The sequence below is a fragment of the Tamandua tetradactyla genome, chromosome 15 (assembly GCF_023851605.1).
Source record: "Tamandua tetradactyla isolate mTamTet1 chromosome 15, mTamTet1.pri, whole genome shotgun sequence".
Taxonomy (NCBI): Eukaryota; Metazoa; Chordata; class Mammalia; order Pilosa; family Myrmecophagidae; genus Tamandua; species Tamandua tetradactyla.
The window spans coordinates 85,323,559-85,349,663 of NC_135341.1; the positions used below are offsets into that span (position 1 = coordinate 85,323,559).

At 43.7% G+C, this 26,105-nt stretch overlaps 1 protein-coding gene across 4 annotated transcripts in view; it reads left to right on the forward strand.

The window, feature by feature from the left end:
• PXYLP1 (2-phosphoxylose phosphatase 1) overlaps positions 1-26,105 on the forward strand; it is a 92,448-nt gene that overhangs the window by 30,507 nt on the left and 35,836 nt on the right. For 2 of the 4 annotated variants that reach the window (XM_077130265.1, XM_077130266.1), the window contains exon 3: positions 7,536-7,652. In XM_077130265.1, the coding sequence (XP_076986380.1) occupies positions 7,574-7,652 (79 nt within the window). In that variant the 5' untranslated portion in view covers positions 7,536-7,573. Of the gene's footprint in view, positions 1-7,535; positions 7,653-8,679; positions 9,811-13,894; positions 16,975-26,105 lie in introns of those variants that run through there. The other 2 variants (XM_077130268.1, XM_077130267.1) reach the window with 2 other exon arrangements.

Below are 26,105 nucleotides of genomic sequence, written 5' to 3' on the forward strand. Positions count from 1 at the left end.
GAAATCGATAAATTGAGGGAGGACATGAAGAAGACATGGGCTGAACATAAAGAAGAAATAGAAAAACTGAAAAAACAAATCACAGAACTTATGGAAGTGAAAGATAAAGTAGAAAAGATGGAAAAAACAATGGATACCTACAATGACAGATTTAAAGAAACAGAAGATAGAATTAGTGATTTGGAGGATGAAACATCTGAATTCCAAAAAGAAACAGAAACTATCCGGAAAAGAATGGAAAAATTTGAACAAGGTATCAGGGAACTCAAGGACAATGTGAACCGTACAAATATACGTGTAGTGGGTATCCCAGAAGGAGAAGAGAAGGGAAAAGGAGGAGAAAAACTAATGGAAGAAATTATCACTGAAAATTTCCCAACTCTTATGAAAGACCTAAAATTACAGATCCAAGAAGTGCAGCGCACCCCAAAGAGATTAGACACAAATAGGCGTTCCCCAAGACACTTACTAGTTAGAATGTCAGAGGTCAAAGAGAAAGAGAGGATCTTGAAGGCAGCGAGAGAAAAACAATCCGTCACATACAAGGGAAACCCAATAAGACTATGTGTAGATTTCTCAGCAGAAACCATGGAAGCTAGAAGACAGTGGGATGATATATTTAAGTTACTAAAAGAGAAAAACTGCCAGCCAAGACTCCTATATCCAGCAAAATTGTCCTTCAAAAATGAGGGAGAAATTAAAACATTCTCAGACAAAAAGTCACTAAGAGAATTTGTGACCAAGAGACCAGCTCTGCAAGAAATACTAAAGGAAGCACTAGAGTCAGATACAAAAAGACAGAAGAGAGAGACATGGAGAAAAGTGTAGAAAGAAGGAAAGTCAGATATGATATATATAATACAAAAGGCAAAATGGTAGAGGAAAATATTATCCAAACAGTAATAACTCTAAATGTCAATGGACTGAATTCCCCAATTAAAAGACATAGACTGGCAGAATGGATTAAAAAACAGGATCCTTCTATATGCTGTCTACAGGAAACACATCTTAGACCCAAAGATAAATATAGGTTGAAAGTGAAAGGTTGGGAAAAGATATTTCATGCAAACAACAACCAGAAAAGAGCAGGAGTAGCTATACTAATATCCAACAAATTAGACTTCAAATGTAAAACAGTTAAAAGAGACAAAGAAGGACACTATATACTATTAAAAGGAACAATTAAGCAAGAAGACATAACAATCATAAATATTTATGCACCGAACCAGAATGCCCCAAAATACGTGAGGAATATACTGCAAACAATGAAGAGGGAAATAGACATATATACCATAATAGTTGGAGACTTCAATTCACCACTCTCATCAATGGACAGAACATCTACACAGAGGATCAATAAAGAAATAGAGAACCTGAATATTACTATAAATGAACTTGACTTAACAGACATTTATAGGACATTACATCCCACAACAGCAGGATACACCTTTTTTTCAAGTGCTCATGGATCATTCTCAAAGATAGACCATATGCTGGGTCACAAAGCAAGTCTCAACAAATTTAAAAAGATTGAAATCATACACAACACTTTCTCAGATCATAAAGGAATGAAGTTGGAAATCAATAATAGGCGGAGTGCCAGAAAATTCACCTAAATTGATTTACAGATTCAATGCAATACCAATCAAAATCCCAACAACTTATTTTTCAGAAATAGAAAAACCAATAAGCAAATTTATCTGGAAGGACAGGGTGCCCCGAATTGCTAAAAACATTTTGAGGAAAAAAAACGAAGCTGGAGGTCTCGCGCTACCTGACTTTAAGGCATATTATGAAGCCACAGTGGTCAAAACAGCATGGTATTGGCATAAAGATAGATATATCGACCAATGGAATCGAATAGAGTGCTCAGATATAGACCCTCTCATCTATGGACATTTGATCTTTGATAAGGCAGTCAAGCCAACTCACCTGGGACAGAGCAGTCTCTTCAATAAATGGTGCCTAGAGAACTGGATATCCATATGCAAAAGAATGAAAAAAGACCCATCTCTCACACCCTATACAAAAGTTAACTCAAAATGGATCAAAGATCTAAACATTAGGTCTAAGACCATAAAACAGATAGAGGAAAAGGTTGGAAGATATCTTATGGATCTTACAACTGGAGGTGGTTTTATGGACCTTAAACCTAAAGCAAGAACACTGAAGAAGGAAATAAATAAATGGGAACTCCTCAAAATTAAACACTTTTGTGCATCAGAGAACTTCATCAAGAAAGTAGAAAGACAGCCTACACAATGGGAGACAATATTTGGAAATGACATATCAGATAAAGGTCTAGTATCCAGAATTTATAAAGAGATTATTCAACTCAACAACAAAAAGACAGCCAACCCAATTACAAAATGGGAAAAAGACTTAAACAGACACCTACCAGAAGAAGAAATACGGACGGCCAAGAGGCACATGAAGAGATGCTCAATGTCCCTGGCCATTAGAGAAATGCAAATCAAAACCACAATGAGATATCATCTCACACCCACCAGAATGGCCATTATCAACAAAACAGAAAATGACAAGTGCTGGAGAGGATGCGGAGAAAGAGGCACACTTATCCACTGTTGGTGGGAATGTCAAAGGGTGCAACCACTGTGGAAGGCAGTTTGGCGGTTCCTCAAAAAGCTGAATATAGAATTGCCATACGACCCAGCAATACCATTGCTAGGTATCTACTCAAAGGACTTAAGGGCAAAGACACAAACGGACATTTGCACACCAATGTTTATAGCAGCATTATTTACAATTGCAAAGAGATGGAAACAGCCAAAATCTCCATCAACAGAAGAGTGGCTAAACAAACTGTGGTATATACATACGATGGAATATTATGCAGCTTTAAGACAAGATAAACTTATGAACCATGTAATAACATGGATGGACCTAGAGAATATTATGCTGAGTGAATCCAGCCAAAAACTAAAGGACAAATACTGTATGGTCCCACTGATGTGAACGGACATTCGAGAATAAACTTGAAATATGTCATTGGTAACAGAGTTCAGCAGGAGTTAGAAACAGGGTAAGACAATGGGTAATTGAAGCTGAAGGGATACAGACTGTGCAACAGGACTAGATACAAAAACTCAAAAATGGACAGCACAATAATACCTAATTGTAAAGTAATCATGTTAAAATACTGAATGAAGCTGCATCTGAGCTATAGGGTTTTTTTTGTTTTTGTTTGCTTGTTGGTTTGTTAGTTGTTGTTTTTTACTATTACTACTACTTTTATTTCTTTTCTTTATATTAACATTTTATATCTTTTTCTGTTGTGTTGCTAGTTCCTCTAAACTGATGCAAATGTACTAAGAAACAATGATCATGCATCTATGTGATGATGTTAAGAATTACTGAGTGCATATGTAGAATGGTATGATTTCTAAATGTTGTGTTAATTTCTTTTTTTTTTCTTTCCGTTAATAAAAAAAAAATAAAAAAAAAATAAAAAAAAAAAGACCATTCTTGGGATACCACCATAACCAACTTCTGAAATCACTTTTTAGTTGAATTCTTGTTTCAAATTAGAGACTGTGAAAAACCAGAACATCAGAAAACTTTCCCTTTTTTATTAACAAAGTAATGGTTCGTCACTTTGCATAAACTTTAATAAAACAACAACAGAGCAAAAAAAAAAAAAAAAATATTGGCAAAATCTCCTAAGGGACTGGAGAAAAAATGTGGAACTATTAAACTTTCTCACCTGGGAACCCCCTGATACTCTTTTAAACATTTCAAACTTGGGACTCCCAAGTCAACAGGCCAAGCCCTTGATCTTGAGGTCTGCTCTTGTGAAGCTTATTTATGTAGCAGAGAAACTTAGCCTACATATAGTCATGTCTAGGAGTTACTTCTGGAGGACCTCTGTTGTTGCTCAGATGTGGCCTCAGTCTCTCTAAGCCCAACTCTGCAAGTGAAATCGTTGCCCTCCCGCTGCATGGGCATGGCTCCCAGGGGCAAGCCTGGCCCTGGCACTGTAGGATCAACAACACCTTCCTGACCAAAAGGGGAGAAAGAAGTGTAACCAAATGAGGTATCAGTGAGGCTACTCGTATGCAAGCTTCAGTTACATAGTGCTAATTGCCACGGTTTCCTAAACCCAACCAACATCACTCCTGTTAACCCTAAAGAACACCGAGGGCTCTATCTGGGATTCTACAAAAGTTTCACACGCTAAGTTTACTTTCCTGAAACCTAGAACCTCCAGATGGTGGTTCCTAGGCCAAATAAGTCCTGAAACCCAGAGGGGCCAGCCTCTCCAGAACATCAACTAGTTCCACCCCATCCCGTATTGTCAACACCCCCTTTCAACATGGAATTGGCACAGCCCTAATCATACCCTAAGATTGAGAGAAGAAACAAAGGAGAAGGAGGAGTTATAACAGAGAAGATAGGATTTAACAAATGAGTATGACTGCCGAATCACTATATTGATATTTCTTTTAGTGTCCAGTGTCTTAGAGCAGCTAGAAGGAAAATTGTGGACCTGTAACCCACACCAAACTCTGGAATCTGTTCTGTAAGTTCTATAATACTTGTTACAGTGTACTTGGAAATTCATTGCTTTTTTGTATTTATGTTATATTTCACAATAAAGACATTAAAAATAAATGCATAAAAGCATAATTAAAATCCAGACAGATTGAAAAAATGAACTGATAAGAGATGAGTAGATAATAAAGCTAGTAACAACCACTTACTTTTTGAGTGCTGGGGATGTGTATATTCTCTCATTTAATTTGGTCTTGATACATCCTGATTCATTTGTCAATTTACAGCTGAAGACACTGGGCCCTGGAGGAGTTGAGTAGGTTGGGCAAAGGCCCGGAGCTCCTCAGGGGCCAGACCACGTCTGACCAAGCGTGCTGTGGCCCTCTCTGCACCGCGCTCCTCTCTCTGCACCGCGTTCCTCTCTCTGCACCGCGTTCCTCTCTCCGCACCGCGGCCCTCTCTGCACCGCGCTCCTCTCTCTCCACCGCGGCCCTCTCTCTGCACCGCAGCCCTCTCTCTGCACCGCATTCCTCTCTGCACCGCGGCCCTCTCTCTGCACCGCGTTCTTCTCTCTGCACCGCGTTCCTCTCTCTGCACCCTGGGCTGCTCAGAAAGCGTCTTTGGGCAGTAGCGACAGGAGACCCAAAGCCCATTCCAGGCAGGAGCTCTGGAAGTGTCCGTGTAAAGAAGGAGAACTTCCAGATCCACATCAGCCTCAGAAGACAGTGGTGGGGCACCAGGAGGTGGGGAAGACTTTACGAAAAGTGCCAGTGTAGTTACTTTTAAATAAATGCCCCCGAAAAGAGGGGGGTTTGCGCTGAACCTTCTGCCCCCTTCATAATCTCTCCGCCACACGTCCCACCTACCCTCCCAAGCTAGAAGCATCACCTTTGGGAAGGTCAGCGATAAAGCATACTAAATCCCACAGGAAGGACTGAGGTGCGACAGGCCTCTGGAGCCCTGGTCTACTTAGCCGGGGGCTGCCAGCTGTCTTCTAGGGTCGGAAAAGAGTTAACTTGTTGTGTTGCGGCTAGTGTGTGTGTGTGTGTATATATGTGTGTGTGCGCGCGCGCGTGTGTGACAGCAACCCTAAGCCATAAAGAACATTAGAGGCCCAGCATTCTCATCTTGTATCCTGGCACCTTGAGTTTCTGTTTTCTCGCCCGCGTCTGAGGCCCCGCACCTGCCTGCAAGGCCGAGGGCTGGGGTGCGGGGCCCGAGGGCGGGGGTGCAGGGCGCGAGTGGTACACGCTTAGGAAGCAGAAGCCTGAGCAAAGGGATGGAACCGGCCTGGACCTCTCCTGGGTGGCCACTGCCCCAGGCTGATCTGCAGCCCCACCTGGGACTCGGTGCCTTACAAGGAAAGACTGCCCTGCCCAATCCCACCTCCGGGGGGCGGGGGTTGCCCCTGCCCCCAGAGGGCACACTGGTGTAGGGTGCCTGAGGACTTGCCTTGCGCTCATCCCCTGGGGACACCGGCTAGGAGATGAGGCTTTGATTGTCTTGGGTGGTTTCCCTTGGGTTTCCACGGCAGCAACAGGGGAGCCGAGGACGCCCCCTGGCCCCCAGGCCGAGGGTGGAGGGAGTGGGCCGCAAGGAGGTCCGGAGGCTGCCGGCTGAGAGCCCCTGGCCTCGAGGCCCTGGCCGGGGTGCACCAGCCCCGTGGGGGGGCCCCTCTAGGTTGCTCAGGAGGAAGCCCGGGCCCCGTGCCATGCACAGGCTCTGGAGCGCTGCCTTCGGGTCTGTGCACGTCCTTTTCAGCACCATGCATTTCAGATGCAGAAAGCCTCTGGAATCCCAAGCGTTGTCACGGGAGGGAGCGGTCAGGATGGTGCCTCAGCCAGACGTGCGGGGTTGCTGGAGAGGCTTTGGGTACCTGCCACAGGTGGGGCGGGGGCCCAGGAGGGCTGCCGCTCAGCTTGGGCCCTGGGGATGGGGAGGCTCAGCCCAGGGGTGCAAGAGGGTGGTTCTCAGTCTCCTGGCAGATGCCCCCTCCTGGGAGAAGGTCCCACAGTTCCCCGTGGCCGGGGGTAGGATGCGGGGGCTCCGGGGTGCTGGCCCCTTCTCATTCCCAGCAGATGGACTTGTTTTTTTAGCAACTTTATTGAGCTACAATTCATAAACCATATGATTCACTCCAAGCATACAGTTCAGTGGCCTTTAATATATTCACAGAATTGTGTAACGCTCACTCCAGCGCCTGTTCTTTTATCTGATTTTGTCTGCCAAGGCGTGGAAGGAGATTATACTTCAAGGGGGGGAGGATTGTGCTGCTAAAAACAGGTTAGACTCTTAGAGTCTTCCTGCAGTTTCAGATCCTGCTCTGAAGAGATTGTGGTTTTCAAGTTCTATTCAAAAGCCCAGGTGAGAACCAGGAAATAAACTTGGACTCCAAGACGGATGGGGTCAAACCCGTGGGGACCCTTCTCTTTCTGCAGAAGGCATGGGGAGGCAGAGGCAGGGGCAGGGGCGGGCGGGACTGCAGGAAGACGGGGTGTGGCCAAAAGGGGTCCCGGGGTCCTGGACGGGAGGATGGCTGCAGGAGCAGATCTCCCCGTGCGCACGCCTGGCCCTGGCGGCACTGCTGGAGGGACAGAAGTTGGGAGACCAAGGCCATCAGGCGAGAGCTTTTATCAGAAAAGCTTAAAGATTGAGAATTGGGGGTCCTAGCAGGGTGGGTACAAGCTGATCCATGTAAATACCTTCTTCTCTGGCACATTGTGAGTGCTCAAACAACCTCCTTTACGTTTTCTCTTGGCAAAGGCCACGTCTGCAAAATATCTCATTCCCATGCGATGTCAGATTTGTGGAGCACTCAGGAACGCGTCTGCTCTCTGTTATTTGAAGGGTGCATTCTCAGGTGGGCTTTTTGGGGGGCAAAGGCTAATCAGAGAGTGCTCTGGCTCGCTGCCTAGGGATCCACGCTTCCCTGCCCAGTACACTGTGCTCGTGGGATTATTTTCCGTGGACAAACTCAGTTTCCCCCTCTGAGCGCCTGTTGACCGCCTCTGCTTGCTTCACAGGGCATGTTCCTGATTGGAACCATGAAGAGCAAATAATAATGCTTTTCCGCAACCGCTTCCTGCTGCTGCTGGCGCTGGCCGCGCTGCTGGCCTTCCTGAGCCTGAGCCTGCAGTTCTGTGAGTATGAGGGAGCGTGGCCGGACCAGGGAGGCCGGCGGGAGGGGTCCCTGAGATAGAGAGCCCTCCTGGGCCTCAGACAAGCAGTTCCCAAAGCCATGGTTGGTTTTTAATGGATGATGAGTTTAGAACAACCGCGTCTTTTCTTCACTGGTGCAGACAGTGGGTGCTCGCGGGTGGGAATCCCAAGCTGCTAAGTGTCCTGGGGTTGCGCCTTTGGCCGTGGAGAATAAAAGCACCCATTAGGCCTCATGCCGCATTTTTTGCCTTCTGCATAGATTCCCAAACTACCTGGCTATGCCCAGGACTCTTCGTCCAGATTCCCAGTGTGGTGACCCTGAGGGCTGGACGGCCCAGGGCCGGAGCTGCTTGGCCAGCAGCTTGGTTGCTTGAGGGTTGGATGCCCATCTTTCAGGCGGTCAGCTGCTGGCCTGTAGCCGTCCAGTAAGGTGGGGGATTTGGTCACCTGGTACCATACTTGGCCACTCGGGCCATAGGGGCTGGGGATGGGAAATTGCTCCCAGGTGTGGCCAGATAGGAGCCACAGGTGAGGAAGCCAATTCACGGCCTTGTCCTCCTACACTTTTCCCTGCCCTGGTGCCCGGGGCTCCAGCTGTATCCCAAGCCCTTTACCCCATAGCTGTCCCCTAAGTCCTCACACACAGACTCAATTCCAGTGTCCGCTCTGTGCTGGCCCACGGAGTTGTGGCAGCCCCTCTGCCTTCTCAGGAGCGGCTGTCTTGCCTTGAGCTCTGCCCTTGCCGTGCCAGCTGCTTGGTGTCACCCACCTGGGCGCATGTGCCAGGTCCTCTGCATGGAGCGCCCTCTTCGTCCCCCGTCTGGCCCCCGCCCCTTGCCTTTTCTCCTCCCGGAAACATTCCACGACCTGCTCCAGGGTCAGAGCTTCTCGGTGTGCTCCCAGGAGGCCTGCACCTGCTCGCCTCCTGGCACGGATCACGCATCATCTAATTTTTAGTTCGTGCATCTTTGCCCTATGAGACTATCTGCTCTCTTTTTTTTGAAAAAAAAATTCCCAGGGTGTGCATGGTCCGGGAATCGAACCCAGGTCCCCCGCGTGGAAGGCGTGCATTCTACCACTGAACCACCTGTGTACCCCAAGACTGTCTGCTCTTTGAGGGCAAGGACCACATGTCCTACCCCTCTACCCCAGGAACCAGTGCTGCCGAGCACACAGTAGGTGTTTTGTGCTTGTTGAGTGGAGGAGTGAATCCATGCCTGCTCCAAAAGGCAGGCTGACCCTGGCACCCTGGTCTGCCCGCACTGGCTGCTTGAAGCCCGGAAAGCTCCCATGGGCTGCTGGCAGCTGCATTCCTGCCATAGCTGGCCTTCCTTCCGTCCACACCACACCCTGACGGCTGGGAGACGAGGGCTGCACCCACCCCAGCCCGGGGTGGCTCTGTGAGGAGCTGGTGTTTTGTCACAGTTTGAGTGATGGAAAGAACAGCAGGTGCCTTAGTGAGTGGGAGGCTCTGAGAGTGCCGAGGAACATAAGGGAAGACATGGCATTTGGAGTAGGTGGATTGGAGAGAGATGGCCTTGAGAAAGTGTCCCGGATTCACTGCCACTTCTGACATATCCCCGTGGACACACTGGAGCATATGACAGGCTATTTATAATAGTAATGAGAATAAAGGATACTCCTTTTATCCTTTTGGAGTAGGAAAAGAGGTCAAGGATATGGGTGGGCATAAAAAGATCAATGCTCCAGATGGTTAATGAACTTTAAAATAGGAATCCTCTCCAGAAAGTACGTCAGGACTCTCAGTGGTCGAATTGTTTATAACTTCTCATAAAATTTTTCTGTCCTTCGTTTAGAGACGTAGTATGTTACAACCCACCTGATTTTTATCCTGAGAAGCTGACAAGTCCTAAGACATGAATGTGGGTTACTTGTGTTTGCTGCGTTTCTCTCGCATGAGCTGGTTTCCACGTCACTGAATAGCCCTGTGTGTTTTGCTTATATAACTCCTCTGAAAGTACCTTCAGTTTTAAGAGAGCCAATTCTCAGCCATACTTTTTAAGGAAAATTTTGCAGGGTAAATTAGCCTTAGCTGCATCTGGGCTCTTCACTCTTGGAGACATTGCAGTTCAGGAAGATACTGAGAGATGGCCGTTCTTTCTGCTCTGCTACTTCTAGGTAAATTGTAACTTTGGAATTTTCCATTTCTGTAGAACTGGGGTTTCATTGCTTTAACGCTGCTAACTGTTATGATAGAGGAAACTGTACTAATTCGTAGTACAAAGCTGACATTTAAGTTATGCTTATGTTTTCATCCTTACCCTAAAACATATGGGCTTTTCCTTCACTGTTTCTTTTGACTAATTTGTGAGTACCACATTAGCATGTATCATTATTTTAGATAATAGATTTGAGGCACTCAAACGTCATTTGGTTTGCTCATGATTTAAGTAAGCAGGGTAGTGTTGTTATCTGAAATTATACATTTTATTTTGCCTTGTTTGGTTTCTTTTTCTGATTTTTGAATATGAAAAAGTTATGACCCAGGTTATGATTCAGAAAGTTGGTTGTTTAAATCAGCATTTCTTCCTCTTAGTACACAAAGTGCCTACGTGAATCCACACGTATTTATTAAGTGCTTATGTGTGGGGGAGAGTTTTCTACACGGTGGGGGTGGAGGTGGCAGGGAATAGAAACAAAGCAAGAGCTTAACAACACAGTTCCTAGTTTCTTGAAGAACGTTTATTTAAAATGGCATTAGTAAATGTTAATAGTTCCTAGGGAAAGTAATTTGTTTGAATTTTCAAGTCGTTGATGTTTTTTGAATTCAGAAACAGCAACATTCCAAGATTCCTGATGTTAGAATTACAGAGGGAAATCAAGTAAGCCATGAATGTCTCTCTAGCTGATACTCAGTATTCACTAGTGGAACACGAACTTCTCAAATTGAGGGGTTCCTTTAGCGCCACAGGGAAGGACTGTTGGGATGTGAAGAGTTATGGATGATCAGTTATGTTTCTGCTTTTTTGCGTTCGTTTATAATCATCCACCTTCCGACTTCAACCCAGCCTTCGCTTGATATTTATTTTCTCTTCATTCTTGCCATGTTCCAGCTAGTATTCTCAAAATGGTGGCATGAAAAGAGCACACAGTTTGGAATCAAAGAGCCCTGGGGTTGAACAGCACCTCTGCTGCTTAGCAGCAGTTGGGCTTGGGCACGTTGAACCTCCTGGACCCTCTGTTTCCTCTTCTATAAAATAGGATTAATTATTGCTGCTTTAAAAGATTGGGGTTTTCCTTATCAAAAAACCTCTGGCTCATGGAAGTGTATGGCCAGCATAAACCTTTTAAGCAGATGAGTACGGAGTCTTGTCATACATGCCCCACTGTCAGAAAACAGGGCTTGTGCTTCTTTGCCATTTGGGGGAGAAGCTTTTGAAATATATCATTCATCTACTTGTTTTCGTTTTATTTTAAATCAGAGTACCCTTCTCTAGTAGATGTCAGTCTACACTGGACACCCGGCACCCAGAGCTAGGGCCTGCCCCAATCCCCTAGGCAGGCCCCCTGGTTGACCAGGGCAGGTTCTGGGGGCTGGAAATGCAAAGCCCCGGGTGCAAGGGGGAAAGGCTAACCTCAGAAGTGAGAACCTGCACTATCTGAAAAGCCTCTGTGAAGAGGGGCAGGGTTTGCCCTGTATGGCCCGAGGGGACCTTGCAGACATATTTCCGCCGAGCCTAAGGTGGAACTTCCTACGTCACCGGCACACGGAGGTGAGCGGGGTGGTGTGTCCCAGCAGAGGTGTGTCCCCTCTGTGAACGGCGCCAGCTCTGGGGAGTAGGCTTTGAAGAGTAGCCTTTTCAGCAGGTCGTTGGACCAGACCAAACTCAGATGTCACTTCTGGGGATTTGCTTTGATCCCCAAGGCTGGATTAGGTTTGCATCCCCTATCCTCCTATACCACTCTGCCATAAATCATCTCTATTTTATTTTACCGAGCAAACACATATATAGTGATTGCCATGCGCCAGGCATTGTTCTAGGTGTTTTATAAATATTAACTCATTTAATCCTTTAACAACCTTATGAAATGGGCACTGGCATAATCCCAAAATGAGAAAACCAAGGCATGGAGAGGGTTTGTAACTTGTCTAGGGCCACACAAGTAGTAAGTGGCCAGACAGGGGTTCAAGCCGGGCAGTGTGGCTCCAAAGCCCACGTCCCTTCCCACCTCACTGTGCCGCCACCTGCTACCCATCCCTGCACACCACAGCCTGTAGCTTCCAGCTGTCCACTCGTGTCCTCGCTCACCAGACACAGCCCCTTGTGCCCTTTAGGACAGAAAGGGCAGTCCAGGGCCTCACTCACACGGGGAGCGAGGACATTTGCTAAAGAACAAAACAACCCATTCGCACAGCTCCAGAGCAACAGGGAATGAGAAACTTCACTGAACCTTGGAGTTTGAAGTCACTTTAAACCAGCCAGGGCAGACTGGGTGATGCGCTCTGGTCTGTGTGGTCGATGGGGTGGGGGTGGGGGGCCAGGCTGATGGAGGGGGACTCTACAGGACACCTAGAATTGGGCGGGCCCCTGGCTGCCTCATTCATTCATTCCTACATGCATTCCTTCATCTAAGTACCAGGAACGCAGACGGGAGGTGAGTCTGTAGGCGGGTGGCTGCTGTGGCTGGCTGCGAAGGCCTAGGGAAGCGCTCACAGCGAGGAGGGGAGTGGGACAAGGTCGGGGCGGGCTGGGAGAGGTCGGGGAGGTGCACAGGGGTGACCCGAGCCGGAGCCGGAGGCCATAGGGACCGGGTGGGGCCACCCCCTGCCTGCACGTGGGTCTCAGGAGTGGGAGGGCCGGGTCTCCCCAGAGCCTGGGGAAGCAGCTCTAGCCCCACAACCTCTGTGTTTGTTTGATTTGGCCGAGGCAGTGTTTCTACATTTTTGAATTCATTTACCAATGTTTGTAAAAACTAGGCAATTTCACAGAATTTCCCAGGCCCGCTTTAAAAAGCCAGCCCCCTCCTTCTTCCCCTCCAGCGGCCTTCGACCCTCAGCTGCTGGGCTGACCCCCTGGGGAGGGGCGGCCCTGTGAGGGGAGGGCCGCTCTCTCTTGCCACAGCCCACGCCAATCCCTGTTTCTGAGCCTGTGCCCTGCCAGGTGGACAGCGAGGAGCCCAGTCTCTGTGTGTGTGTGTGTGTGTGTGTGCGTGTGCGTGTGCGTGTGCGTGTGTGTGTGTGTGTGGTGGGTTTGGTTCTGATGTTTGCTGGGAAAGGGACTTACCGTGCATACAGAAATGAAAAGAAAACTGCCTCTGAGCAGGAGAGTGAGGAGCCCGTGAAAAGTGCCTGGGTGTTGGACATTTCTACTTGGCTGTGCAAACACCTTTGCTTGCTCGGCCTCAGCTTGGTCTTGCATTCAGCTCTTGGGATTGTGGGACTCCCTGAAGATGCTGCCAGAACCAGCTGGGAGGAAGCACAGCTGCTGAGCAGACCTGGTCCTGCAGCCCATCCAGGGGACCCCTATCGTCCTCTACCCTTTGGCCCCCGAACAGCTTATAGAGAAAATCATGTGCCATCGTGGTGTGTGCTGATTTGGGGATTCATGAAGATCTCGGTGTGTTTCCCTAGCAAAGGTTTTAGGGTGCAAACCTTGGGATGTCAAGGGTCTGTGGGCTCTATAATCACTTTAAAAAGCCACAGTAAGGTTCCCCTTGGGTTTTTACTTTGGTAAGTTGGAGTCAAAGAGAATGAGGAATTAAAAATAACGGTCATGTCCCCATATCCCCATTTTCATCAGTCACTAAAGTTTAAAATTTTAAAAATAATTTGGTCCTACTTTTGAAAATGTGTTGTCTGTTTCATTGATTTCTGGGAGTTTTGATTTTGCTTTTTCTCTGAATGTTTTATGTCCAGCAGCCACATAAAGTGACAAAATTAAATCTGGTAAATTAGCTTTCACCACAACTTCTTAAACTCATGTAGTTGCACCGGAGGGAGGTGAGTGTATTACGTGGCAGATCCGTCTGCGAGCTGAGGATGGCTGTGTTACCATAGTGTCCAACAACAAATACTCTGCAGCCGCCGCACGGTGACATCCATGTCTCTTGACCTGCAAGGCTGTCCGTAACATATTAGATAAGAGTGCACATGGACCAGCCCTGTTCCTTCTGTAGGTCCTTCCTTCCCGCCCCCTTCCCTGTTGACCGCTGAGGGGTCTCCCTCACCCAGCCAGCTCACTGGCATCGAGGACTCTCAGCCCAGTCTCAGAAGTTTAACCAGAGGGACAGGGTCATGGGGGTGCAGCCTCCAGTGGGCACCTGAACACGCTTTTTCCAGCCCATGAAGACTCGGACCATCCCAGAGACTTCTCGCAGTTCAGGTCCCTAGACCTTTGTGCTGCTGGGTCCTGCTTTGTCCCCGCAGGACCCACGGGGAGGTGTCCCTGGTTCTGGAACATCTTATTGGTCCACATTTACTGAAGCTGCTGGACTGCAACACACCAGGGATGGATCAGCTTTTAATAAGGGGATTAATTTATTTACAAATTTGCAGTTTCTGAGAGTGCTTATCCGTTTGTGAATGAAAACCCAGAGGAAGACAGTTGTCAGCTGAGCTATTGCAAAGCAGCCACTGGAATTCGTGAACTTGAAACTTGTAGTTATAGACTTTGCCCAGGAAGAGGGTTTCTGCTAGACACATCCCAGAGAAAGCTGTTCCAAATGTGGTGCTGGAGAATATCAGTCCTCTGGTCTCAGTGGGTACAGTCTCCTTGATTGACCTTCAATGTTTTCCTTTTGCTTCTTTGGTCACTGCAGTGGTTTGAAGCTGTATGTATTGCAGAAACACATGTTCTTAAATTGAATCCATTCCTTTGCATGTTAACCTATTGTATGAGGAACTTTTGATGAGGTTACTTCAGTTCAAGTATGTTCCACCTCAACCAAGATATGTTTTAAACCTATTCTGGAGTCATTTACAAGAGAATGAAATTCAGAGAAATCGAGGATGCCATATGATGTAAAAATCTGAAATCAACAAAATCTGGAAGTGACGGAGGACAATGGGATATGCCACCATGTACCTTACCATATGACAAGCTAAGGATAAATTGTGGCCAGCAGCCAGCCCCAAAATGCTACAGTCTTGGGGAGAAAGTGTTGCCTTGATGATGCCTGGATTTGCACATTTTCCCTGCCTCAAAACCAAAAGCTAATAAATGACCGTTGTTTAAGCAGCCTAGGAAATGAAAAGAAAATTTTGAACCAGAAGAGTGGGGTGCTGCCATCGCAAATTCAAAATATATAGAAACAATTTTAGACATTATGGATAATGGGTAGAGGCTGGGAGAATTTTGAGGTGCTTTGTAGAAAAACTGTAAATTATTTTGAGGAGACTATTGCTACAACTATGGATGCTGAAGGTTCTTCCATTGAGTACTTAGAGGGATATGATGAATGTGTTTTTGGAAACTGGAGGAAAGGTGATCCTTTTTTGAAAATGGTGGAGAATTGTGTGAAACTGAGTTCTGGTGTTGGATGGAAGGAAGAACTTGAGAGTGATAAACTTGTGTATTTGTCTGAGGCAGTTTCCAAGCCAAGTTTGGAATGTGCAGCCTGGTTTCTTCTTGAAGCTTATATCAGAATGTGAGAGGAATGGCATAAGCTGAGAACTGAATTCTTGGGCATATAGAGATCAGAAGTTTATGGTTTGAAGAATTCTGAGCTTCCAGAAAGCAAGTCCCCAGAGAATAGTGCTACACGTACGTGAGGGTTTAACTGTACATGGAACCAGTCAGCAATTTCTGAGTAAGTCAGGACTGGATCTGTGAAAAATCCTTCTGTCTCATGGTGTGGACCCCTCTGTACTATATGCAATACCCACAAGATTTTTTGTGATTAGCTGTATGAATGCAACCACTGCCTGTACTAAAAGAGACAGAAAAGGGAGTGAATGAAGGAAAAATCACTTCAAGGTTGGAGCCTTGTAAGCTGAACTCTAGACCTAAGATGTCTTCTCAGGCCAAGACAGAGGGCCCACCCACATGTGTGGAAAGGGTGAGTCTGCCCAGAGGTGGTGGGCCTTCAAGCCCATCTTTCAGGAGATGTGCAGGAACCCCTGTGCTCTGAGAGGCTGGAACGGTGACCCCAGGGTTGGAGTGAATCTGGAGAGCACCTTAAAGGTGTGAAGCTGCTGCTTCATCAGTCAGGAGGACAGACATGTTTCCATTAGTTCCCCTCAGACCTCAAAATCTAACGGAGCATGCCTTGCAGGGTTTCAGAATTGTTTGGGATGAATTGTTCCTGTTTATCTTCCAATTTCTCCCAGTGGGGAGAAATATATCACCTATTCTAACAAAGATACTACCATGCAAAATATCAACAGGGAAAACAGTGTTTATGCAGTGGACACTTTGTATTTTCTGCATGTTTTTTTTTTCTGTAAACCTGCAAATTCTCACAAAACAAGCCTTTGAGACGCTTTTAAAAAGTATTATGGGAACATAGAGAAGGTGGATCTAACACAACTTGATAAGAAGGTACAAAGCGAATCCTCCTGAAGCTAAGGCTTAAATCCAAGCCAGACCATGCTTTCCCTCAGAGGGGGTTGCATTCTAATCGGCAGTCCTTTGCCCCAGGACCATCTCTCTTCGTTCTCCGGCTTCTCTGTTGGGTTCTTTGCTTCTCATCTTCACGTTCAATTTCCTTTGCTTATGAACAAGGCCAAGTTGGAACAGGCTCAGTTCACTGAATTCTACCAAATGATCTTCAAAGACCCTATTCATCTTCAAAGATCTTGTCAGATAACTCCACACCCTGACTCACCGTAACATAGTCAGAGATACCATTTTCAAATGGGTTTGTATCCACAGAAATGCAGGTTAAGAATTGAACACGTTCTCCAAGTGTACGGATTCACCCTGGGGCCAAAACAAAATACAACAAAGTACATATGGTATATTCCTGCTTGTATAAAGGAATATAGATGTGTGTGTTTTGAGTCAACAGTACAGATAAGAAGGGATAGCTGTCATTTTAGAGCAGAGGAAAAAATCAGGGCAAGTTAGTAAAACTAGAAAACGTTAGTAAAAATAGGCAGTGAATTCAGAGGAATATTTGGAGGTTGTCAAGACTGTATGGAGAGACAAAACAGGCGAGGAGAGCTGCGGGATGCTGACGTTGGTGTAACCACTGAAGGGAGGTGAGCCAGGGACACAGATGGAGCCTGGGCCAGCCAAGCAGACCATCCCAGGCCCCATTCCCGGTTGCCTTGGCAACAGAGCTCCTGCTGCATGCAGATGGCCTTAAACCGAGAAGGTCCTGCTTCACATGAGGTCATTGGTAAGGAGAGGCACAGCCCTGTGATCTTGATGGCAGCTCCACCACAGGGGCTGGGGGCAGGAATGAGGCCAGGGGGGCAGAGTTAGAGTTCTGTACGGGGGGTGAAGTGAAGCTGGCACACCCCTGAGGGCCGGACCGCCTTGCTGTCCTCCCACAGGGTGCTAGCTCTGCCCTGCCGTGGCCCAGGAAAGCTGTTCAGGCATCAGCAAGGCAGCCATGATGGTTTGGGTTGGGGTTCCAGCATCACCTCTTGCCTGTCCCTGCTTCCCACTTAGGCTGTGTCCTCTGGGGGGGCCCCTCACATCTCTCCTTCTCCCCAACCTCAGAATGTTTTCCAGGGGGTGGGGGAGATTTATTACAACTGTATATTCAGGATAATACACCCTTACAGATGCGTGGTTTCCAAATATTTTCTCTCATTATATAGGTTGTCTGTTTCATGATGCACAAAAGGTTTTAATTTTGATGACGCTCCATTTACCTATTTTTGTCTTCTTCTGCTAGTGTTTTTGGTGTAAAACCTATAAAAACCGCTGTCTAACATAGGGTCCTGAAGATGCTTCCCTGTGTTTTGTTTTAGAAATTTTATAGTTTGGGTTCTTATATTTAGGTCTTTAAGCTACTTTGTGTTGATTTTTATATGTGGTATGTGGTAGAAGACACCTTCCTTCTTTTGCGTGTGGAGATCCAGTTTTCGCAGCACCATTTGTTGAAGAGAGTACTCTTTCCCAGTTGAGTGGCCTTGGCACCCTTTGTCAAATATCAATGGCCATAGATGTGAGGGCTTTATTTCTGAACTCTCAATTGTCCCTGGGACAGGGTGAGTCTTCCAGCTCCAGTCCTTTTTTTTGTGTGTGGTAACTTAGGTGTTTTAATAAATTTATATGCAGAATTCACTGGAGGTAGTTGATGGAGTTGATGACCTAAATCCAACTCCATTATTTTTCAAAATGGCTTTAGCTGTTTGGGGCAGCTTACTCTTCCATATACTTTCAGTGATTGGCTTTTCCAATTTGATGATTTCTGCAAAGAAGGCTGTTGGAATTTTGATTGGGATTGTGTTGAATCTGTAAATCACTTTAGGTAGAATTGACATCATGACAATAGTTAATCTTCCAACCCACAAACACAGAATATCCTTTCATTTATTTAGTTGTCCTTTGAGTTCTTTTAGCAAGGTGTTGTAGTTTTCTATGTAAAAGTCCTTTTTATCCTTGGTTAAATTTATTCTTAGATATTTGATTCTTTTAGTTGCTATTGTAAATGGATGTTTTTTTCTTGCTTTCCTCTTCAGAATGTTCGTTACTAGTGTACAGAAACTCTACTTACTTTTACACACTACTCTTTTACCCCACCACTTTGCTGAATTCGTTTATGAGCTTTAATAGCTTTGTTGTGGATTTTTTCAGGATTCTCTCTATATAGGATCATGTCGTCTGCACATAATGAAATTTTACTTCTTCCTTTCCAGTTTGGATATTCTTTATTTCTTTTTCCTGCCTAATTGCTCTGTCAAGAACTTCCAGTACAATATTAAATAATAGTGGTGACGGTGGGCATCCTTGTCTTGTTCCAGATCTTAGAGGGAAAGCTTTCAGTCTTTCACCTCTGAATGTGATGTTAGCTGTAGGTTTTCATATATGTCCTTTATCGTGTTTGGAAAGATTCCTTCTATTCCTATTTTTCTAAGTGTTTTTATCAAGAAGAGGTGCTAGATTTTATCAAATGCTTTTCTACATCAGTTGATATGATCCAGGTGGGTTTTACCCCTTCATTCTATTAATGTGGAGAATTACATTAACTGATTGTCTTATGTTGAACCATTCTTACATGCTTAGGATAAATCCTGCTTGATCATGGTGTGTAATTCTTTTAAGGTGTTTTGGATCAAGTTTGGTAGTATTTTGTATAGTATTTTGCATCTATATTCATAAGAGATTCTGGTCTGTAATTTTCTTTCTTGTGGTGTCTTTATCTAGCTTTGGTATGAAGATGTTGGCCTAGTAGAATGTTTTAGGACATTTTCCCTCTACTTCAAGTTTTTGGAAGAGTTTTGAGCAGGGTTGGTGTTAATTCTTCCTGGACTCTTTGGTAAAATTCACCTTTGGATCATTTTAGCCCTGTGTTTTTCATGGTTGGGAGGTTTGTGAATACTGACTCAATCTCTATACTAGATATTGGTCTGTTAAGATCTTCCTTTTCTTCTTGAGTCAGTATAGGTAGTTTCCATGTTTCTAAGAATTTGTCCATTTCGTCTAGGTTGTTTTAATTTGCTGAAGCTGTCAGAATGCAATACACCAGAGACAGATCGGCTTTTAATAAGGGGATTTATTTAGTTTAAAATTTATACTTCTTCAAAGGAATGGCAGCAAACTTTCATCTGAGGGTCTCTGTTACTTGGGAAGGCACATGGTGACGTCCCCTGGGCTTCTTTCCTGGCTCCTGGGTTGCAACAGCTTTCTCTGGCTATTCCTTTCTGTGTCTCCAAACATCTGGGCTGAGCTGTGAGTGCTGAGATGAGGTATGCTGAACTACTTGGGCTGTACTCTGTGGAACTCCCTTCTGACCTCTCTCTTTTAAGCCTCCAGCTAATTAAATTAAACCTCACTCATTGTGGAAGGCACTTCCCTTAGCCTACTGCAGATGTAATCAGCCATAGATGAATTTCACTTAATGATATTTTAAGTCCACAGAAACGGGGCACCATCACCTGGCCAAGTTGACACCGGAACCTAACTACCACACGTTATCTAATTTGTTGTTCTAGTTTGCTAGCTTCCAAAATATGGTCTACCAGAAACAGAATGGCTTTTAAAAAGGAAAATTTAATAAGTTGCAAGTTTATAGTTCTAAGGCTATGAAAATGTCCAAATTAAGGCAAGGCTATGAAAATGTCCAAATCTAAAGCATTCAGGGAAAGATACCTTGGTTCAAGAAGACCAATGAAGTTCAGGGTTTCTCTCTCACATGGAAGGGCACGTGGCAAAGTCTGCTAGCTTTCTCTCCTGGCTTCTTGTTTCATGAAGTTCTCCCAGGGGCATTTTCCTTCTTTATCTCCAAACATCTCTGTCTGCGTGGGCTCTAAAGCTTTTTCCAAAATGGTTCCCTCTTAAAGGGAACCCCACCTTGAATGGGTGGGGACACATCTCCATCGAAACCATCTAATCAAAAATTACCACTCATAATTGGGTGGATCACATCTCCATGGAAACAATCAGAGATGTCCCACCCCACAATACTGAATGAGGATCAAAGACATGTCTTTTCTGGGGTACACAACAGATTCAGACTGGCACAGTTGGCATACAGTTCTTCATAGCATCCTCTTATAATCCTTTTTATTTCAGTGAATCAGTAGTAGTGCCTCGCCTTTCATTTTATATTTCAGTAATTTGTATCCTCTCTTTCTTTCTTTGTCACTCTAGTTCAAGGTTGTGGATTTTATTGATCTTTTCAAAAAACCAGCTTTTGGTTTTGTTGAATCTCTTTATCTCTTGTTCTCTTTCATTTATCTCCGCTTTAGTCTTTGTTAAATCCTTCCTTCTGTTTGCACTGAGTTTAGTTTGCTTTTCTCTTTCTATATCCTTCTGCTGTGAGGTTAGGTCTCAGATTTAAGATCTTAATTCTTTTCTGATGTAAGCAGTTGGAGCTATAAATTTCACTTTCAGGATTGCCTTTGCTACATCCCATAAGTTTGGGTATGTTTTATTTTATTTTCATTCACCTTGGGATTTTTCCTAGTTTCGATTTCTTCTTTGACACATTCATTGTCTAAGAGTGTTTAATTTCCATGTTTGTACATTTTTCAATTCTTCTTCTATTATTGATTTCTAGCTCCATTCCCTTGTGGTTGGATAGGATGTATTGTATGATTTCAATACTTTTGAATCTACTGAAACTGTTTTGACACCTGACATATGCTCTTTCCTGGGGGATGATCCACGTGCAATAGTGACAAATGTGTGTTCTGCTGCTGTTGGGTGAATGTTCTACAGATACCTGTTAGGTCTAGTATAGAGTAGCGTGCTGGTTTGAAAGGATGTATGAACCCTTGAAAAGCCATGTTTTAATCAAAATCCCATTTTGTAAAGGCAGAATAATCCCAACTCAATACTGTATGTAATTAGATCATCTCCCTGGAGATGTAACCCAATCAAGAGTGGTTGTTAAGATGGATTAGGTGATGACATGTCTCCACTCATTTGGGTGGGTCTTGATAAGTTTCTGGAGTCCTATAAAAGAGGAAACATTTGGAGAATGAAGGAGATTCAGAGAGAGCAAAGCAGAACAACATAGCCACGAGAAGCAGAGTCCACCAGCCAGCGACCTTTGGAGATGAAGAAGGAAAATGCCTCCCAGGGAGCTTCATGAAACAGGAAGCCAGGAGAAGAAGCTAGCAGATGACACCATGCTCGCCATGTGCCCTTCCAGATGAGAGAGGAACCCTGATCGTGTTCACCATGTGCCTTTCCAGATGAGAGAGAAACTCTGACTGTATTTGCCATTTGCCTTTCCACTTGAGAGGGAAACCCTGAACTTCATCATCCTTCTTGAATCAAGGTATCTTTCCCTGGATGCCTTAGATTGGACATTTCTATAGACTTGTTTTAATTGGGACACTTTCTCGGCCTTAGAACTGTAAACTACCAACTGATTAAATTCCCCTTGTTAAAAGCCATTCAGTTTCTGGTATATTGCATTCTGGCAGCTAGTAGACTAGAGCAAGTATCATTCAAGTCTTCTCTTTCCTTATTGGATCTTCTGTCTAGATGTTCTATCCATTATTGAAAGCGGTGTGTTTAAATCTCCTACTCTTAACATAGAACCATCTATATTTCTCCCTCCAAATTTGTATATTTGCTTCATATATTTTGAGGTTTTCTGCTAAGTGCATATATATTTATAATTGTTATGTCTTCTTGTTGAATTGACCTCTTTTTCAGTACATATGACCTTCTTTGTCCCTTGTAACAGTGTTTTACTTATAGTCTACTTTATGTGATTAGTATAGCTACTCCAGATCTCTTTGGGCTACTATTTGCAAGGTGTATTTTCCATCTTTTCACTTTTAACCTACTGTTGTCTTAGAATTTAAGATAAGTCTCTTGTAAATAGCATATAGTTGAATCATGCTTTTTAAAATCCATTCTGCCAATCTCTGCCTTTTGACTGGAGTTTAATCCATTTACTTTTAAAGTAACTACTGATAATGCACCATGTTTTTCTGCCATTTGCTGTTGGTCTTCACAAGTCTTAATGGTTTTTTGTTTTTCATTTCTCCTGATAATGTCTACTTTCATATTTATTTGATTTTTGTATGTTATCATTTTGATTCCCTTCTCATTTCTTTCTGTATGTTTTTTTCACGTATTTTCTTTGCGGTTATCTTGAGATTTAGATTTACTATCCTATTTCATACCAACTTCAATAGCATACACATACACTATTCCTATTCCCCCACCTCCCACAATTTGTTGTGCTTGTTACAAATTGTATCTTTATACATTGTATGTCTGAATCTAGAGATTTATCATTGCTTTTCATGCATTTGCATTTTAGAACCTTTAAGAAGTAAAAAGTGGAGTTGCCTGCTAAAAATTATAATACAGTAGGATTAGATGTATAATTACACATATGGTTACTATGCTGTTTTGAAGCTGTTATGTACCCCAGAAAAGCTGTGGTCTTTTAATGCTAATCCAACCTTATGGGGGCAGACCTATTGTAGGGCAGGATCTTTTTCCTTGAAATATATTTTTATTGAGATATTGTCATGTCATACAGTCCATCTGAAGCATATAATCAGTGGCTCACAATATCACATAGTTCTGTATTCATCACTGTGATCATTGTTAGAATATTTCATTTTTCATCATTTCAGAAAAAGAAATAAAAAGAAAAGAGAAAAAACCCATACATCCCCAACCTCTTACCCCTCCTTCTCATTGACCATTAGTATTGCAATCTACCCATTTTTTACCCCTTGTCCCACTCCCCTAATATTTATTTATTTTTTGTCATTTTTTTACTCACTTAATATCCATACCCAGGATAAAGAGAACATCAGCCATAAGATTTTCACAATCACATGGTCACATTGTGAAAGCTATTTAGATATAGTGTGTTCAAGAGTCAAGGCTACTGGAACACAGGTCAACAGTTTCAGGTACTTCCCTCTAGCCATGCCAATATGCCATAAGCTAAAAAGGGATATCTATATAATGCGTAAGAATTACCAGGATACCTCTTGACTCTGAAAATCCGTCAGACACTTAAAATTAATTTTGTCTCATTTCTCTCTTCCCCCTTTTGGTCAAGAAGGCTTTCTCAATCCATGATGCTGGGTCCCAGCTCATCCCTGGGAGTCATGTCCCATGTTGCCAGGGAGGTTTACACCCCTTGAAGTCATGTCCCATGTAGTGGGGAGAGCAGTGAGTTCACCTGCTAAATTGGCTTAGAAAGAGAGGCCACATCTGAGCAACAAGAGGTTGACTCTTAGGCCTAATTTTAAGTAGGCTTAGCTTCTCCTTTGCAGGAATAAGTTGGAACAAGGCCCAAGATCGAGGGCTCAGCTTATTGAATTGGTTGTCCCCACTGCTTGTGAGAATATCAGGAATTTCCAAGTGAGGAAGTTTAATATTTCCTCCTTTATCCCCAAAATATCTTTGCAAATACTTTTTTATTCACTGCACAAATTACTCTGGGATGTATCAAAGCATCCCACTAACCTGGAAATACCAACAGATCTCACTCCCTATTCTAGATTCCATGTAATTATGGTGTTTGAATAAACTGATCATACAAGTTAAATTAAATAATGTGCTACTCAGAATATAAATTTTGCACCAAATAAACATCGCTCCCTTTGGTCTCACACAGAAGTTGAAGTTTTGAAATGTGGGCAGTATCATCCTTTACCCCTTATTCTGATCTACCCCAGTCCTATCCAAATCAGCTTCATTCATATCTCTAGTCAAAGTCTGATCACTTTCTCAACTTTAACAGTTGCTATATGGGGTACTGCTGACTTTCATAGCTTCAGAACTCTAAGTGTGAGTCTCAAGTGTTGCACAAATACCTGAAGTTTCAGGGAATGACAAGGTTATACACAGATAGCTCAGTAAGGGCAGGATCTTTTGATTAGATTATTTCCATGTAGTCTTGGCCCCGCCCATTCAAGATGGGTCTTGATTAGTTTGCTGGGGTCCTTCAAAAGGAAAACATTTTAGAGAAAGCACAGATGGTTGAGGAGCCGACACAGAACCAACACAGAGAGCAGAGAAATAAAATCAAGACACAGATGCTTGGAGATGCTAAGCTAAGAGATGAAATCCAGAGTTTGCTCCAGAGAAGATGAGTGAGGTCCCCCAGAAGTTCAGAGAGAAGGCCACTGAAACCGGGAGCTGAAAACAATGAAACCTGGGAGCAAAGGCCCCGTGGACATTGCCATGTGCTTCCCCATGTGACTGAGAAACCCTGAAGTGATCAGCTTTTCTAGAGTGAGGGTGTACTCTTGTTGATGCCTTAATTTGGACATTTGATGGTCACAGAACTATAAATTTGTAACCTAATAAATCCACTTTGTAAAAGCCAATCCATTTCTGGTATATTGCATTCCAGTAGCGTTAGCAGACCAAAACAGTTACCTTTGCCAGAGGTCTTCATTTCTTTGTGCTGTTTTGATCTAGGTGTTTCTTCCTTTCAGTCTGAAGAACTCCCTTTAGCATTACTTACAGGGCAGTTCTAGTGGTAAAGAGCTCCTTCAGCTTTTGTTTATCTGGGAATGTTTTAATCTCTCCCCCATTTTGGCAGACTTGCCAGATATAAAATTCTTGATTGGTAGTTATTTTACTGTAGCACTTTAAATATTGCTTCTCACTGTCTTCTTGCCTCCATGGCAAGAAATCAGCATTTGATCTTCTCTGAACTTCTGTGGGCCCTCACTCAGCTTCTCTGGAGCAAATTCTGGATTTCATCTCTTAGCTGAGTTTCTCCAAACATCTGTGACTTGTACATAACACATTGTTTTTCACTTACAGCTTATAGATCTCTCTTTGTCCTTGGCATTGGACATTTTGACTATTATATGTCTGGGTGTTTTTCTCTTTGATTTTATCCTGTTTTGTGTTTTTTGTGCTTCTTGAATGTACATATCCATATCTTTCATTAAATTTTGTTTTTGTGGGGGTTTTTTCACTATTATTCTTTGAATATTCCTTCTGCCACTTTCTCTCCTATTCTCCTTTTGTACCTCCCGTATATGTATTCTGGTTTAGTTGATGGTATCCCAGAGGTCTTTGTTTGCTTTTTTTTAATTTTGTTTTCTTTCTGTTCTTCAGCCTGAACCATTTCAAAAGTCTTACCTTCAGGTTCACTGATTCTTTATTCTGCCACCTCCAGTCTACTTCTGAAACCTCTAGGGAATTTTTCATTTCAGTTATTGTGGTCTCTAATTCCAGTATTTTTGTTTGGTTCCTTCTTAAATTTTCTCTCTCTTTATTGAGAGTCTCATATTGTTCATTCATTTTCTCTTTTCCCGATATCCTTTAGCTCTTTCTCCATGGTTTTCTCTATTTCCTTGAGCCTATTGAGGATTTTTTTAAACTTTTTTAATTGTATAGTATGACATATATACAAAGCAAAGAAATAAAAAAGCAATGGTTTTCAAAGCACTCTTCAAAAAGTGGTTACACAGAGTTCAGCAGGAGTTAGAAACAGGGTAAGATAATGGGTAATTGGAGCTGATGGGATACAGACTGTGCAATAGGACTAGATACAAAAACTCAAAAATGGACAGCACAATAATACCTAATTGTAAAGTAATCATGTTAAAACACTGAATGAAGCTGCATCCGAGCTATAGGTTTTTGTTTTGTTTTGTTTTGTTCTTCTATTATTAAAACTATTATTACTTTTATTTTTTTTCTCTATATTAACATTATATATCTTTTTCGGTTATATTGCTAGTTCTTCTAAACCGATGCAAATGTACTAAGAAACCATGATCATGCATCTATGTGATGATGTTAAGAATTACTGATTGCATATGTAGAATGGTATGATTTCTAAAAAAAAAAAAAAAATGGACAGCACAATACTACCTAATTGTAATGTAATTATGTTAAAACACT